The sequence below is a fragment of the Impatiens glandulifera genome, unplaced genomic scaffold (genome assembly GCF_907164915.1).
Source record: "Impatiens glandulifera unplaced genomic scaffold, dImpGla2.1, whole genome shotgun sequence".
NCBI lineage: Eukaryota > Viridiplantae > Streptophyta > Magnoliopsida > Ericales > Balsaminaceae > Impatiens > Impatiens glandulifera.
Genome location: NW_025919167.1, coordinates 1,975 through 17,655, shown reverse-complemented (window position 1 = coordinate 17,655; position 15,681 = coordinate 1,975). Strand labels below are relative to the sequence as shown.

At 28.3% G+C, this 15,681-nt stretch overlaps 2 protein-coding genes across 3 annotated transcripts; one reads left to right on the top strand and one right to left on the bottom strand.

Moving 5' to 3' along the window:
- Positions 1-2,275: 2,275 nt before the first annotated feature.
- Positions 2,276-8,110, bottom strand: LOC124917641 (NAD-capped RNA hydrolase DXO1-like). 2 transcript variants are annotated; one of them, XM_047458026.1, is made up of 14 exons: positions 7,681-8,110; positions 6,962-7,212; positions 6,781-6,846; positions 6,622-6,700; positions 6,466-6,545; positions 6,334-6,357; positions 5,582-5,706; positions 4,671-4,887; positions 4,534-4,587; positions 3,819-3,865; positions 3,461-3,545; positions 3,232-3,295; positions 2,833-2,961; positions 2,276-2,746 (listed from the first exon to the last, which is right to left on the bottom strand). In XM_047458026.1, the coding sequence occupies exons 1-13, from the start codon at positions 8,039-8,041 to the stop codon at positions 2,858-2,860; spliced, it is 1,557 nt and encodes a 518-aa protein (XP_047313982.1). In that variant the 5' UTR covers positions 8,042-8,110; the 3' UTR covers positions 2,276-2,746; positions 2,833-2,857. The 2 variants fall into 2 exon arrangements, with proteins under 2 accessions (XP_047313982.1, XP_047313983.1); XM_047458027.1 differs by having other exon boundaries at positions 2,276-2,734.
- Positions 8,111-11,874: 3,764 nt separating this feature from the next.
- On the top strand, positions 11,875-12,464 carry LOC124917646. The gene is made up of 2 exons (XM_047458032.1): positions 11,875-12,244; positions 12,334-12,464. Exons 1-2 carry the CDS (start codon positions 11,929-11,931, stop codon positions 12,348-12,350), a joined length of 333 nt encoding a protein of 110 aa, XP_047313988.1. The 5' UTR covers positions 11,875-11,928; the 3' UTR covers positions 12,351-12,464.
- The last annotated feature ends 3,217 nt before the right edge of the window (positions 12,465-15,681 follow it).

Below are 15,681 nucleotides of genomic sequence, written 5' to 3'. Positions count from 1 at the left end.
AGTCAGATTAATTATTTATATCTATAAAAGTATAAATTTAACATGTTCAATAAAAATATGAACTTAATATTGTCTATAAAAATAAATTTTGAATTGATAGTTTCAATATTGAAGGATATATGTAAACACATCTTAGAAACTAAAGTCATATTTTGTGTCTAATAGGGTTTACTGTCTTGATTAGGTCACTATGATTTATTTTTCAATATGATACATGGTTCAGAAGTTTGGTGTTTTATTTTCTATGTCATCTGTTTTCCTTATGAAAATAAAATTTAAATCGAATCGAAAATCAATTGAATCAAATAACTATGTGAAACTGCTAAAACAATTATTTGGTTAATTGATTTAGTGATATTGGAACAACTAAACCGAACGATTATGGTTAATGTTGAGAGTGAATGTGATTGGAATTTGACTTAGTCTCTCTTGTTGGTCGATTCCAAAGCACTACTTCTAGTCAAGGGGTAACTCTCCTCACTAGTATCCAAACACTAAAGTAGCTTGACACACCAATCTCATCAAGAGAGTAATATTTTTTCACATAGTTAGGTCAAGTCTAATATAGTGGGTTACTAAATGATTGGGCTACAGTGTTGTGCCAACTAATATCTAACCGTTAAAATTTGAACAATATACATAATTTGGTTATAACTTAGATTTAATACATAAATAATTATTTTAATAATTAATTTTTCAACAATTGAACTATAATAAACATAATTTTGTTATTTTTTAAAGTAAATATATATATATATATATATATATATATATATATATATATATATATATATATATATATATATATATATATATATATATAATTGGTTATTTTTCAAAACAAATTTTAAGTATAATAGTATTGTTTAATAATAATTTTAAGTTTTATTCAATTGATCAAACCGACCCAAAAAATTTAAATCAAATTTCAAACTGACTTCAACGGTTTATTGGTGTATTTCGGTGTACAAGTAGGCAGTGCCTTCTGGTGAGATTTAAATCCATGACCAAATAAAGTTTAGTTTTTTTGGTCTTGAACCATTAAACTACACATTATTAGATTAAAAAATTAAATAAAATCCTATTTTCTTTTATAAAATGGTCTGCCCTAACCCCTGGGGAGTGGCTTGCTGGGCTTGTCGAGCTTACCCTAGGACCAACCCTACATCTAGGGATGACAATTAGGCGGATTGAGACATAATTGTATTTATCTTCCCGTCCCATTCTATCTTAGAGATTTTTCTTTATCATTCCCGCCCGTTAGATTTCGGGGAATCCCCGCAGGAAATTGTTATACCATATTATCTAAAAAGTTAAAAAAAATCTTTAAAATAAATATATAAACGAATATTTTAATATTATATATTGTAAATTTATATTATTATAAAATAAATAAACTTAAAATTCTTATAAAATATGAACCATAAATAAATATATTAGTAATGTTATATATTTAATTATGTTTGTTAGTGTTCGGAACAGAATTTGAGTGGGATCGGGGCGGAGACATAATTAACCTCCTCATTCGTTTTCAGGAAAAACCGCCCTTAACGGGACTGTTCAGATAAAAAAAACAATAAAACGATTTATAATTATCATCCCTTCTTAATACATTTTTATATAATTTAAAAATTATTAAAAAAAAAAGTTGCATAGTCACATAAATATTATATTTTAATAAGTTTTATTTTGAAAATATATATTCCAAATTTGACATGAACCACTAAATAAAATAACTTGCACATATAGAAAGATTATAAATTTCTGCCTAATATCTGCCCACTCACTGTTTGTTATTTTCAAATCTGCCAAAAACTAACCTAATCAATATATTCAATCAGCTTGGATTTATGAAAGGTGAATTTTTATGGATTTTTTGGTATCTAAAAATAACATTATGGATCATCCTAACTTCTTAATTAAAGAAATAAAAAAAAACTTAAGTGACAAAAAATATTGATATCCAAATCTTGGGATTCAATTCTTACTAAGAACTTCAAGTAAATTGCATTGGAGACTTGACTATGAAGAGTTGTGTAGCTTACTAAAATAAAAACTAACATGTAATTTCAATATCAAAATAACCTGCTAATTATTTAAAAGTAGTGCATATGAATTGTCATACAATCAATAATATACATAAACCAACTTTTATATCCATTCCAATATATCTACTTTATATAGCCTGATATAGATATTAAACCAATCAAGTTATCATCAACATATGCTTACAAATCAAATCCAAATTGTAGTATTGTTTCTTTCTTTTAGGTAGAAAGACAAATATATTAGCTACTGAAATTTCAATAAAAGAGCATACAAGTCTATTACAATGACAGTAATAAAGATTATCCATGAACTTGTAAACAAATTCAAGCAAATTACAATGACTTCAATCCTAGTTTTCCCTAGTATGTAAGCAAGTTAAACAATAAAAATAGAATCGAAATCATCCCACAACCGCGGACCATTTAGTCCAGGTTTTCAGAAATACAAGAATAATTTTAAGATTAACATAAGTATTATAATCTTTATTATATGCTACATGGCAAGAATTCCAAAGGTAAGTTTGATCTTCAAAAATAACAACAAAATTATGATGTGCCTTTCCTTGTTAAGGTTGTTAGTCATCATCAGCCCTCTTTTCTGCCTGCATTTTGAAGTTTTCTTGAAAACAGTCTGGCCAGAGATATATCGCAGGGTAAAGGCCTTGTTTGTTTGCTTTCACGAAGATCTATATAAAACACTAAAGATGGAAACTATTGTTTTAGATAAAAAATACAAAAAAAAACAACAAATGTATGTTTAATCTTGACATCTAAGTTGTCTAACCAGTGGGATTCTTTTAATCGGTGGGCTATAATTGCTCGACATGATTGGTGATTTCCTCTGGACATGAATTTGTTGTTAGGAGTTCTAAGCGGGTGAATGGATGGACAAACTGCAAAATGTAGTTTTCATCTGGTGACAAACAATGAAGAAGATAATGAGTTATATACATGTTAACACCAATTTACATCTGATAAACAAATAGAAACATTGAAGGCCTCAAAGTATTCGCCAATTTCAAAGAAACCTTGTGCTTTCAAACTCTCCACCATAAATTTCTTAGAAATTGTTGTTTGGGGTTTAGAGTCTCATAGTTGAAGTAAGTTTAAGGGAGGAATTCTAAATTGGCGAATACAATAGGAATTATTTATTGGTAAAGAAAAGGTTAAGTCAATATCTCACTCTCTTTAACAGTTCCATACAGCCAGCACAGAACTTCATCAGCAAAACCTAGGCAAGCTCCACCCTACAAAATCCAATTAGACAATTAATGGCAACAAAACGTATGAAGAAACACCTAAAAAGATAAGCTCTAGTTAATTTTAATATTGTGCAAGCGAATAAGCTAAATTTGGAAAGGAATATTCACATGTTTGTGAAGTAAAGAATTGATAGTAAATCAAAAGCACACCTGCCAATATCCCTTCATCTTCACTCTATGAGTGATGTCTTTGGTTCTAAGTCTTTCTGTTCGCACAAGCACGCCTGCATCGTTCCTACAGAAACCAAATAATGGCTTCATTTAGTTTCTTTTTTTAATTTTCACTAGTGTAATAAATTATTGCATATAGTACTGATATATGTAATAATCATAGTCTTGAATCAAATTATGAAGAAGAAAAGTATGGAAAAAAATTATAACTTATGCCAAGAAAACAAACAGAACCCAACAAATATTTTCTTCCAGTAATCAATCTAATATGACTTGTGTAAGAGCATAGACCTAACACAAATCACCAGAATAATGTCTAGCTTATAGAAAAAATTACCTAAATCCAATAATAATGTAAGGTACTCCGGCTAAGAATGATTGAATCTGCATTAAGTAGATCAGAAATATCAGAAATCTTACATCATGCATTAAGTTCAATCAAAAGAGATTACAAACTTACTACAGTAAAACATTGCAAGAAATATTTAGAAAACCAAAACAACACACTCCTTCACAAATTGCCCTCCTTTTTAATTGGAGAATTAAGTTTTGAAAATATGATAGCAATATATAGATGAGAAACCTTATAAATGGAAAAAAAAATTACTTCTCAAAACAAGACAAAGATATCAAAGAAAAGCAAAAATAAATACTCTCAAGCCATGGAAATAAATATTGATACTGAACATGAAGACTCGGTGCTTAGGTAAAGAAAGACCTAGCTTTCAGCAATATAACAGAAATATGAGATTTCCTTCTAGCAAATGGCTTTCCTGGATGCATCTATTACTTCTCAAAGTATCCGTATACTAAACATAGGGATACAAAGGAAAACTATTTTGAATCACTAAACCTCTAAATTTGGGAGGGTTTTAAGCAGAAGTTAAGGTGTGAATGGGAAACAGATATTAAAATGGAAGATCAATTGCGGTACTAAAAATATTTGAATGAAGTGTGGTTTACCTTTACATAAAGAAAACAAAAAATAAATGATGTCACATACACACAGATAAAGGGAATATTGATAAGCAGTTCAAGAAGGGAAAATGTACCCAGAACTTAAGCAATTTCTCTCTCTCAAATCTTTCCTCATTATATTGATCCAACTGTATGAAAAACAGACAAAATTAGATCAAAATCAATAAGTGATAAATAACAAGAAAAAATATAATGGGGTTTTGTTCATCACCTCAGCGCTCGTCTTAAGTTCAATATAAAATCTTTTTCCATTATCAGGTGAATCACAACAATCCATTTCAGCGCCCATTAGGATGCGATGAGGTCCTAATTTGGTCTTAACAACAGAACAAAACTCAACATTGGCGTTGATATGATGTATTTCTGCGGTAGGCCCTCTATTAGAATCATCTGTGGCAAGGGATTCAAAAGCATATCCCCAGTAGCAACTGTTTGGGTTAACAAAAAAATGGAACAGAATGATGGAAGATATTAGGGCCAAGTTTTGATGTGGATTATTTGAATTAAATTCAAATAAACTAATATGTGATCATCAAATCATCAAATAAAATATCAAAATACTATTACTATATTCTTTAAACATTTAATAAAATTTGGCCATTTGACCCAAATAACCTTAATAATCAGCTTTTTTCATCAAACAATATTTTTTTCCAAAAAGAATAAATTAACAGTTCATTTTGAAGGGAAAAAAAGATCAAACAAGCACTAGAAGTCTAGACCTTTTAGATTATATGGAATTGAACTTCAGAAACCTTTAGTAATATATATATATATATAAATATATATATATATATATATATATTCTCACGTTTCTAAAATAATAGCAAACTCTTCTTAATCCATGTACAAAATAAATGACCCTGCATCAGCCAAAAGAAATCAATAGGAACATCCAAAGAATCAGCGCTTGTCTGTTCCTTTCTTTAGCAAGAATTAAAAGGATTAGGAGAGAATAGATGCACCTATGTAAAATAAGTGGTCCCATGCATTTAAATATTGCATGGTGTATCACCACAATCACTAGAATTTTTGGAAGCTTTCCAGTTTGATGCACAAGGATGAAAAGTAAGTGATAATCATGCTTAAACATTGAATAGATATAGCCTAGTGGGATAATACCATCGTTCCTGACGCGAACTTTTTGGCTGCTCTGTAATTTTATGCACATCCAAAAACACAACTCCATTTCTTTTGTGAACACCCATTTCCCAAGGCTCGTTCCTGATATAAGCAGTAGCCATTATCTGCAGAAAAGCAAAGATAAGTAACAAACACTGAAGTGAAAACACATCACCAGCAAGGTATGGAACCTACAATGCATACATAGTTAGGGTAAGAATCTGGCTCAAAAAGAACATATCTTCCTTCACATGAACATGAAATGAATAAAAGAAAAAAAATCTCCTATGTGGGTGTGTACAAAACCAATTTTATAACACCATGGATCCAGCAGTAAGTAGAAAGCCAGAAATCTAACTAACTTTGTTTAAAGTGTCTCGAGATTAAGTTTTTAAAACCCATTATAATATTTGAATTTGTGAACAGGCCATTTTTTCAAAGTTCAATCCTGATCCAAGAGGCAACTGTGGGAACAATTTCTACTTTCAAGATGAACCACCATCATTGAAAATAAGATATACAAGTAGTTCTATCTCTGACTCAATTTAGTTTCCAAACATTGATGTGTGTGAAAATGTATCCAGAAACAACAAGTGTTTGCAAATGGGGCAGTTAATATATATTAATATCTTCACTAGAAATATATAAATGATCTAAATTCATTTTTAGTTAGTTCAAAGTAAATAAGAAACAAGCATAATAGCTATAGATGCATACAAACACAAACAATAATGTTAGGGGGAGAGACATGCCTTGTTGAGGTTATTTCGGAAAGTCTGCAGCAGAAAAGAGCAAGAAGAAGCGACAAACCAAGGAAACCAAGTCAGTGAAGTAACTCCAGCACAAATAAAAAAATGCAAGTAGTAATGTAATTTTCCTCGTACCACAAAGTGCATGTTCTGAAGTGAGATATTCTTGTTCCTAATGGCAGCAAGAAGGTTGCCAAATCCTTGAGATCCCAAATCTAATATAACAATTTAAATGAAAACTTCATATACCAAATAACAATAGAAGATAAGTTTAGAACGGCACAATCTTACCTTTCTTCTCAATAAAAGTTTCAAAGCCTTGATTCAAGTCTACTCCAATGGGATTTGCTGTAAGTCGATTAAAGAGCCTCTAATGTTGGAAACAGATGGACAAAATAAGTGAGCTAAAAATTAAACAAGATTCACTGATTCAACATATGACAGGCTCACCAGGCTGCGCTCATCAAAAAAAACTTCCCCACTTTCCACTCGACTGTAGAAAGCAAGTTCACTAGGCTTTTGCATCACATTTCAACCAAAACAATATTATCAGATATTCAATGCTCTAAAATCATCAACATGATACTAGAAGCAACAAAATTATTGTAAAAATATATATATTTATTCTTACCTCTTGAAGGGATATGCCTTTCCTTGCCAGTGTTTCTTCACTTTTTGAAAGCCTCAACTCTGAAACAAATCTTTCATCTTGCCGAGCACTATTATATCTTGGATTATAGCCATATCTGCCCCCTCTTTGAGAATAAGCCCCGCTAGGTTTAGGAAGAAGACCTGCTCCTCTATCATTCTGCCAGCGTCCACGCCCACGACCCCCTCTAGTAGCCTGGTGATCGATAGAAGCACGGACTACTGGGGGCAAAGCTAATCAACCAAATCGAAAATAAAATAAAATTAAATCACATAAGTACTAGCAAGGGACTAGGTTAATATGATTGAAAAACATCATTTAAATATCACAGCACTTTTAATTTAAAATCACAGTAGAATGGGATGACACTGAATTCATCTAGGCTTTGAATAAGATGCACAAAATATGCAAGTATCTTAGTTGAGAAATTCTAATTCATTTGTCAATTGATATTTAAATTTGCAAGTGAAGAGAAATATACAACTAGAAGTATATCATCCATTTTCTGCTGAATCGAATTCGATAAAGATTGTTTATTTGGTTGAAATTTTCACAGCATACAAAAAGACTCCAATTTGTCCGAAACCAAGCTCTGAAAAGAGGCAGATATGAAAACCCAAAGACCCAAATTATCATAAAAACTGAAACCCATTCAAGCAGCAATCAAATACTATAAGATCCACAATCAAATTTGTGATTACCAGGAACTGGGTAAGTACTAACAGCAGGTGTCTTGACATAATCTTCATTATCAGAACCAAAAAGATCTTTTCCATCGTCTTCAATATAATGATTCGACCTAACTTCTCCATTATCCTCATCATCCCCGCCGTCATCACCACCACTGGCGCTTCCGCTTCCACTACCGCTACCACTTCCGCTGTCTCCACTGCTATTGCTTCGATTGGACGAAGACGCCGATGAAGATGATGAAGATGCAGCTGATGAAGAAGCAGAAGAGGATCGGCGACTCTCATCTGGGTTCCCTTCTTCTTTAACTTGTCCATCATCATCTTCGTAATCTTCACCAAATAAGTCTAACCCTTGCTCGGATAAGTTCATTCCCGTTTGTTCACCTGAATAACAAGTACCCAAAACGATCTCCGCAAGCTCTCTCTCCCTCTTTCTTCTCTGCTCAATACTTCAGACAAACAAAGATTACAATTTTAGCACGAGGGTTTTCTTTCTTGAAATATTTAGTTTATAATAAATAAATTCATATTTAACCTAAAATAATATTATTTAATAAAATTTATATTTTCTTAATTGGGTTTATGGTATTTTTGAAATATATTTATGAATATATAATTATAAGACAAAAATAAAAACTTGAAAAAAAGTCACCCATGTATGTCGAGATTAATACGACAAATATTATATCTTGAGATTAGACTCAAAATGTATGTAAAATATTTCTCGAGTATGGACGAATTTAGAAATTTGAGTTCAATGGGTTTACAAAAATAACAAAAGGTTATGAATGAAACTACTCCCTTATATAACTTATTGGGTAATGTTGATATTTTTTTTATTATGGTAGTTAAACTATTATTATTATTTTTAATATATATCCTATAAAAAATAAAAGACAAAAATAAAAACAAGGAAAAAACTCTTTATAAACTAGACTCGGTTATTAAAATTTACAATTACTTTTAGAATATCAACCTTTTATGTTTAGGAGAGATGATTTAAATAAAGTTGGAAATAATGCAAATTTAAAATTTTATTAGTTATTTTATTTTACTATTACAAAAAAAATGAATTTATATTTATAAATTAAAAAAATATTATGTATTCAAAAAATAATTAACTCCAAAATTCCCAAACTCGACCCTTACTCCTCAATTAACTCCAAAATTACTTATTTATCCTTATTATTTTTATATATTTATTTTTCTTATTTTATTTATTTTACTTATTTTATTTTATATAATTATTAAGTTTTTTTATTAAATATAATTAATTAATTTTTAATATGTTTTTTTAACTTTATTTATTTAATTAAAAATACAAAATATTATTATTTTTATATTATAATTATTTAAAATATATTAAATATTAAAATGTGTACTAATTTAATAAAATATAAATATTTAATATTTTATTATATTATATATATATATATATATATTTTTTAAAAAATACTTATAAAAATCAAATTTGCTTAAAAATTATGGTTACGCTGGTAGCAAAAAAGGCCAGTGTAATTACTATAATAATATGGCCTGTTAAAAGTTTAGCATATAAGGACTTTGGATTCTTAATAAACGGGCCTTTCATCTTATAGGCTATATCCCGCATTATTTTGAATAAATTGTGACCCATCCCATACTTAAGTTATGGCCCATTATTTAATGTTAAAGTCACTTTTTTTTTTTTTTTTTAATCTTAAATTAGTATACAAGGTTCACAGTCAAGACATGATATAAGTTTTATTTCTCAATAATAAAAAATTATGATACAAGTGGATTATAATAGTCTATTAAGTATGATTCGTATATTGTGAAGTATTTCTGTGAAATATTATTACTGTTTATCAGGAATGTTGGAATATTTAGGTAGTTACTTATAGATTTAGGTGGTTCATAGAACAAACATACATATATTTTAATTACCATTTTAATTATTTTTTTGGTATATTAGTTTATAGGAGATAAATTGTCTAACATTTAATGATCATCCGATATGTATCATTTATAATATTATTATTATCACTAGTAAAAAAAGAAGTAAATATCAACGGTAAAAACCGAGAAAAAAAAAGTTAATATTGAGTAATAAAATAGCTCAAAAAGAAGTTGATATCTCTCGATGGAGGCTCCGTAGGCATTGCTCAAACATGAAATATCAACCATTGACCCCCTTTATATCAACGATTTTTAAAGTTGTTAGTATTAACCCCTTTAATATCAACTGCGGAACATACGGTTTCTATTTTTGGTTACTATTAGTGGTTTTTGTATTTGTGTATGGCGCATTCTGAAATTTGTTCTAAAATCGGGTAGAGTCGGTCGTAAAGTTAATTATTTTTCTTGAGTATCTACGAGTTCGATAACATATTGGACATTTATATTGGACAATGTGATTATATTTTAATTATATTTATTATTATTATTTTTCATTTAATGTTTTATAATTTTATTTAAATGATTTTTATCATTTGTAAAAATCAACCAGAAACATCTTATTAAATATTTAAATTATAGTTAATGCTACCGAAGAACACAAAATAAATTAATAATGTTATTTGATTTTAAGAAAAGGTGAAAAAAAGAGATCAACCATTATTAAGTGGAATATATTTGAATCCCAATGAAATGGGGAGTCTATTTACAAGTATAGTGTATAAGAGATAAAAAGTGAGAAGATGAGTAATATGAAAACTGTAAAAAATAATTCTAAATTTAAAATATATATATATATATATATATATATATATATATATATATATATATATATATATATATATATATATTTTGATCAAAACGAGTAAGGTCATTTATATTATTTTTTTTTTAGTTTAACCACAATTAAACATCATTTCATTATTCTTTTATCGGTCATGTTACTTAATTTATTGTCCAAAATATTAAAATTTTAATACATTTTAAACTTTTTAACAAAATAAAAACACTTTTTCAAAATTATCGCCAATCAATGTATAACTTTTTAGAACACTTGGTTCTCGCTTCTCCATTAGAGTACGACTAATCATAACGGGTTAAACATATAACTCACAAACACACTTGATTATTTACGCAAACTTTACCGTCTGACGGGCTCGAATGCAGGACTTCAAAATGATAAGATTTTTTTTTATTTTTTTTAGGTTAAAAAAGAGAATTCAATCAACATTTTTTAAATAAATTAAAAAAAATTATTTCAGTTAGAATTTTTTAAATAATCTCGACCTAATTAAACATTATTCCACTGATTTTCATAAATCACATAATTGAATTTATTAATTTCAATATTAAAATACCTTATATGGTTTAAAAACAATAATTTTATAATTATAATTAAATATCTTTTAAATATAAATTACGAGATCAAAAACAATTCACGTTTTATTCATTTCATAGTCATGTCTGACACCACTAATAAATGAAAAAGAAAAAGTACACCCACCATCCACTAATTATTTAGTCATTGTCGGGACATATGTGAAATCAATTAGTGTGTTTCATTGAATCTAGATCAAAATTGTTTTAATTTCTTTCAGTCTTAGATTCTTTTTAATTGGTTTTCAACATTATTGATCTATATACAATAACAATTTACTTTTAACCAAAAAAATATTATTAAGATTGTTTATGAATAAAATATTTAATATGTTTTCACTGAGTAAATTCATATATTACCGATTATAGGATGATTCTGATATTTTTTTAATGCTATGTCTGAGTTTTGTTACAATTGTTTTTAATGTTTCTAATCCTATTTAAAAATATTTGTGAATATGATTATGATTTAGATTTAGATAAAAAAAAACTATAAATAAAAGTTTCAGTTTATCTCAAATTTTTTTTCTTTCATGAATCTGAAATCAAATATTATATTTTGGGTAGTTTGTAAAACACTTTCTCAAAATAAATTGAAATAAAAAAAGTCAACAAATTAAGTCGTTTATAGTCTTTTAATAATTTAGTAGCTTAAATTATTTATAGTAATGTTATAACTTACATAATTTTTTTAAACTAAAATTAAAATATGTTTATAAACCAACTAATTATTTTTTTATATATAAAAGGAACCACGTAAGAAGCAACCCAAGCCCACAACCCACTTGTCAAAGTCTTTTTTTTTTTAAACACGTGCCAAAAGTCAATAAAACACTAGTCAGTCCTTCCCTATAAATTTAAGACCAATTTGTTCCAACCAAAAACAACCTCATATTCATCCAACCAAAAGGAAATATAACACATTATTATCAATCAATCCAAGAAATGGGCTATGGCCGGTTCGGACCAGTTCTAGCCATGGGCATAGTTTTGATGATAATTGTATCGATCCCGGTCTCAGCTCAGCGCCCAACTCCAAGTCAGTGCTCTCGTGAGAGACAACAAGGCATTGACAATTGTAAGGAAATGATTTTTGGGAAACCTCCTTCTGCCGCTTGTTGTAGGGTCATAAGAACCGGTCATTATGAATGTGCTTGCCCCGCCATCGATGCTAAGTTAGCGGCTCTTCTCGATGTCAAGAAGGTGTCGAAGATCTTAAGAGACTGTGGCCGAGCTGTTCCACGCCGATTCAAGTGTGGAAGTAAGATTGATAATTAATTATTAACCTAGTCTCTTGTTAAATTAATATTTATTTGAATTTTAATAATATTATTTTGTTATATGTGACAGGTTTATACTTTCCATGAAGAGTTGGATGATAAAGTTTGGGGTTGATTGTGATTGTGTGGTGGAGAGAATGAGAGATTATTTATAAGTTTGAATATGAAATAAATAAATTGGAGATCTTGTCTTCTTTTTCACTTAATTTTCTTATTATTCTTACTTAAAATAAGATATTTTTCTATATGTATTAATATGTCATAACTTATTGACTTAAAGCTTAGTTCACTTTCATTTTAGTGTTGATTATTTTTTTCTTCTGACTTTGCTAATTTTACATTTTATTTTGCTTTATGTTCATGAAGTTTGTTGAAAAATAATAATACGCATCGAACGAGGTTCGACAATTTCTTTATAATTAGATAGTTCACTAAAGATTCTGAGAACTTGTTGTTTGGCGGATATACGTTTCCTTCAATTCAGAATTGTCTGGTTCACTAATTATATCAACCGCATTAATCTAAAATTTTCTAACAACTACCCCAAAACACGAAATCACTTAGAAATCATAGTCGTACCTCATAAAAGACTTTATATACTAGCGACCCTATAATAATGAAAAATTATGTGAGTCGTCGATTCAACCTCTTTTGATCACATACGACTTATCATTAAATCATAGATTTGTTCATACATTTAGTCTAAAATTGGATTTAAGACGCGATTAGATGTATAAGACTATTTTAAATTGGGTTCGGAATCGTAATCATGTATGGAGAGGGGAGAATGTACCCGATTAGGGTCGGGATAAGAAATGTGCAAAATTCAAACCTGAAACTTGATACCCGATTATATTAATATTAAAATAAAATATATATTTGATAAGACTTAATACACATTTCAATCATGACAAAAATAATAATAAATATATTATATATTTTGCCCTTAACCACATTTCACTATAACTTTATTTTTTTAATATTTTCAATAAAATTATTTATGTTTCTAGAGTCCTTGTTATTAACTTTTAATTTTTATTTTAATAATAAAATGTTATTTCTTACTCTTTATTTTCATATTTGGGTTGGGGGCAACATATCAATGAGTAGTTCACTCCAGGACCTCACACTTCGAGAGCATGATGCCAATTTTCAAAAAACTTTTCAAGAAACTGCGTGAGTTTTAGCAAAAGTTGCTTTTTGAGGTCGTATCGATTGATTGAAAGGCTGGAAAGAAAATGTTATTTTAGTTTTCATTTTTTCTTGAATTATATATAGGAAGAATACAATTGTTATCTTTTAACTTCTACTAAAGTAGAGTAGATAAGTAATAAGATATGCTATGTTTCTTCAAGATCGGGACCGCGCACATAGTGAATCGTGGATTGTGATAAAAATATAGATACCTGTCAAGATTAAATCAGGCAGTAAAACATAAATCTCAGGATGAGTATTTCACAACCCGACAGGTAGAGTACCCATTATCATCAATAAATTTACATAACAACGATAATTTCATTAGAAAGTGTCCTATTTTTCAATATGTATTAGTATCAATGAGTCGATTGGACGAAGACGCCGAAGAAGATGACGAAGATGTAGCTGATGACGAAGCAGAAGATGAACGGCGACTCTCATCTGGCTTCCCTTCTTTCAAGTGTCCGTTGTCATATTCGTAATCCTCACCAAATAAGTCTAAACCTTGCTTGGATAAGTTAATAAGATGTATAATTTTAATTGGGTTTATGTAATGTTTGAAATATATTTATGAAAATATAATTATAAGACAAAAATAAAAATTCGAAAAAGTCACCCATATATTTCGAAATTAATATGACTTTTCACTTTTTATATATATAAGGAATTATTATATCTTGAAATTCGTTTCGAAAGAATGTGAATTTAGAAATTTGAGTTGGGGTATACTTACAAAAATAACAAAAAAATTATGGATAAAACTTCTATCGCATAATTTTTTTTCTCGGGGTGAACTTCAGTCCACTAAAGTCATAACATAGATCCGTCTTGCTATATTTTTTTTATTTTATGTCATTCTTTATTACAATGTGCTTAAACAATTATTATTATTTTTAATATACACATACATATATACCATTTAAAAATAAAAGACAAAAATAAAAATAAATTATTTAAAGCAAAAAAACAAACTCTTTATGGACTAGACTTAATTGAAGACAATGTTATTAAAATTTCAAATGAATTTTAAAATCTCAACCTTTTTATGTTTCTAGAAGAGATGTTTTAAATAAAGTTGTAAATAATACAAATTTAAGATTTTACTAGTTTTTCTATTTTATTATTTTAAAATTGAATTTATATTTATAAATTAAAACAATATTATGTATTAAAATATATGAATTAATATGACTAAGTAAATATAATTTTCTTATAATAAAATTTAATTATTATTAATTTTTAATTAATTTTATACTTAATTATATATTTTAAAAAATAATGGAAATAAATAATAATTAATAATAATAATAATTTATAAAATAAATTTTAACAATTTCACGTTAACTCGCGATTTTACTACTTTACCAAAAACGATACAACTTTAATTTTGATTCGATTGAGTAACTAAATTGACTTTGAAAACTTTAACAAGAAACAAAATGAAGTTTATCTTATTAATATGAAAGATGGGAAGTTATTTAGAATTTATAACTGAAAAATATTTAGAAATTATTTGTTTGTATGGTAGCAAAAAAAGGCCGTTGATGATTAAACTATGATAATATGGGTCTGTTTAAAGTTTAGCATATAAGTACTTTTGGATTCCTATTAATGGGCTTTTCAACTTATAGGCTATATCCCACATTATGTTACCCACATTGAATGTTGGTTATAGTTAATAATAGGGTGGCAACTTATTAAGGTGGAGAATTCGGATTCTCAGGTTAACGAGTTAATGAGTGGAACGATTTTAACCTAAATCTGACATGTTTAATAATTTGGGTCAAAATCTCTAACATGAACCTGATTTGTTTATTTGTGATTGACCTGTACCTGACTCGTTTGACCCGTTTAACCCGATTTAACTAACTCAACTCAAACCAAATTAAAATGACATCCATATAAACTAAAAATGAAATTTAATTACAAATTCACTTATAGGAAAAATTTACAAAAGAAAATGAGTGGGTGAATAAGAAAAAATAACACAAAACTCAACAAAAAAAACTTATAAACGAGTTATCGGGTCTAATTTGGATTATGTCAGGTCAACCCGATTTTAACATGTTTATTAATCAGGTTAAACAGGTCGACCTGATTATGACCCGAACAAAAAAAATACATGATCCTAACTTGATTTTTTCGTATTCGGTCCGAATCGTATTTTCTTGTGCGTGTCTAGAAAATTGACGGCCCTAGTTAATACTCCTAAATAACACTT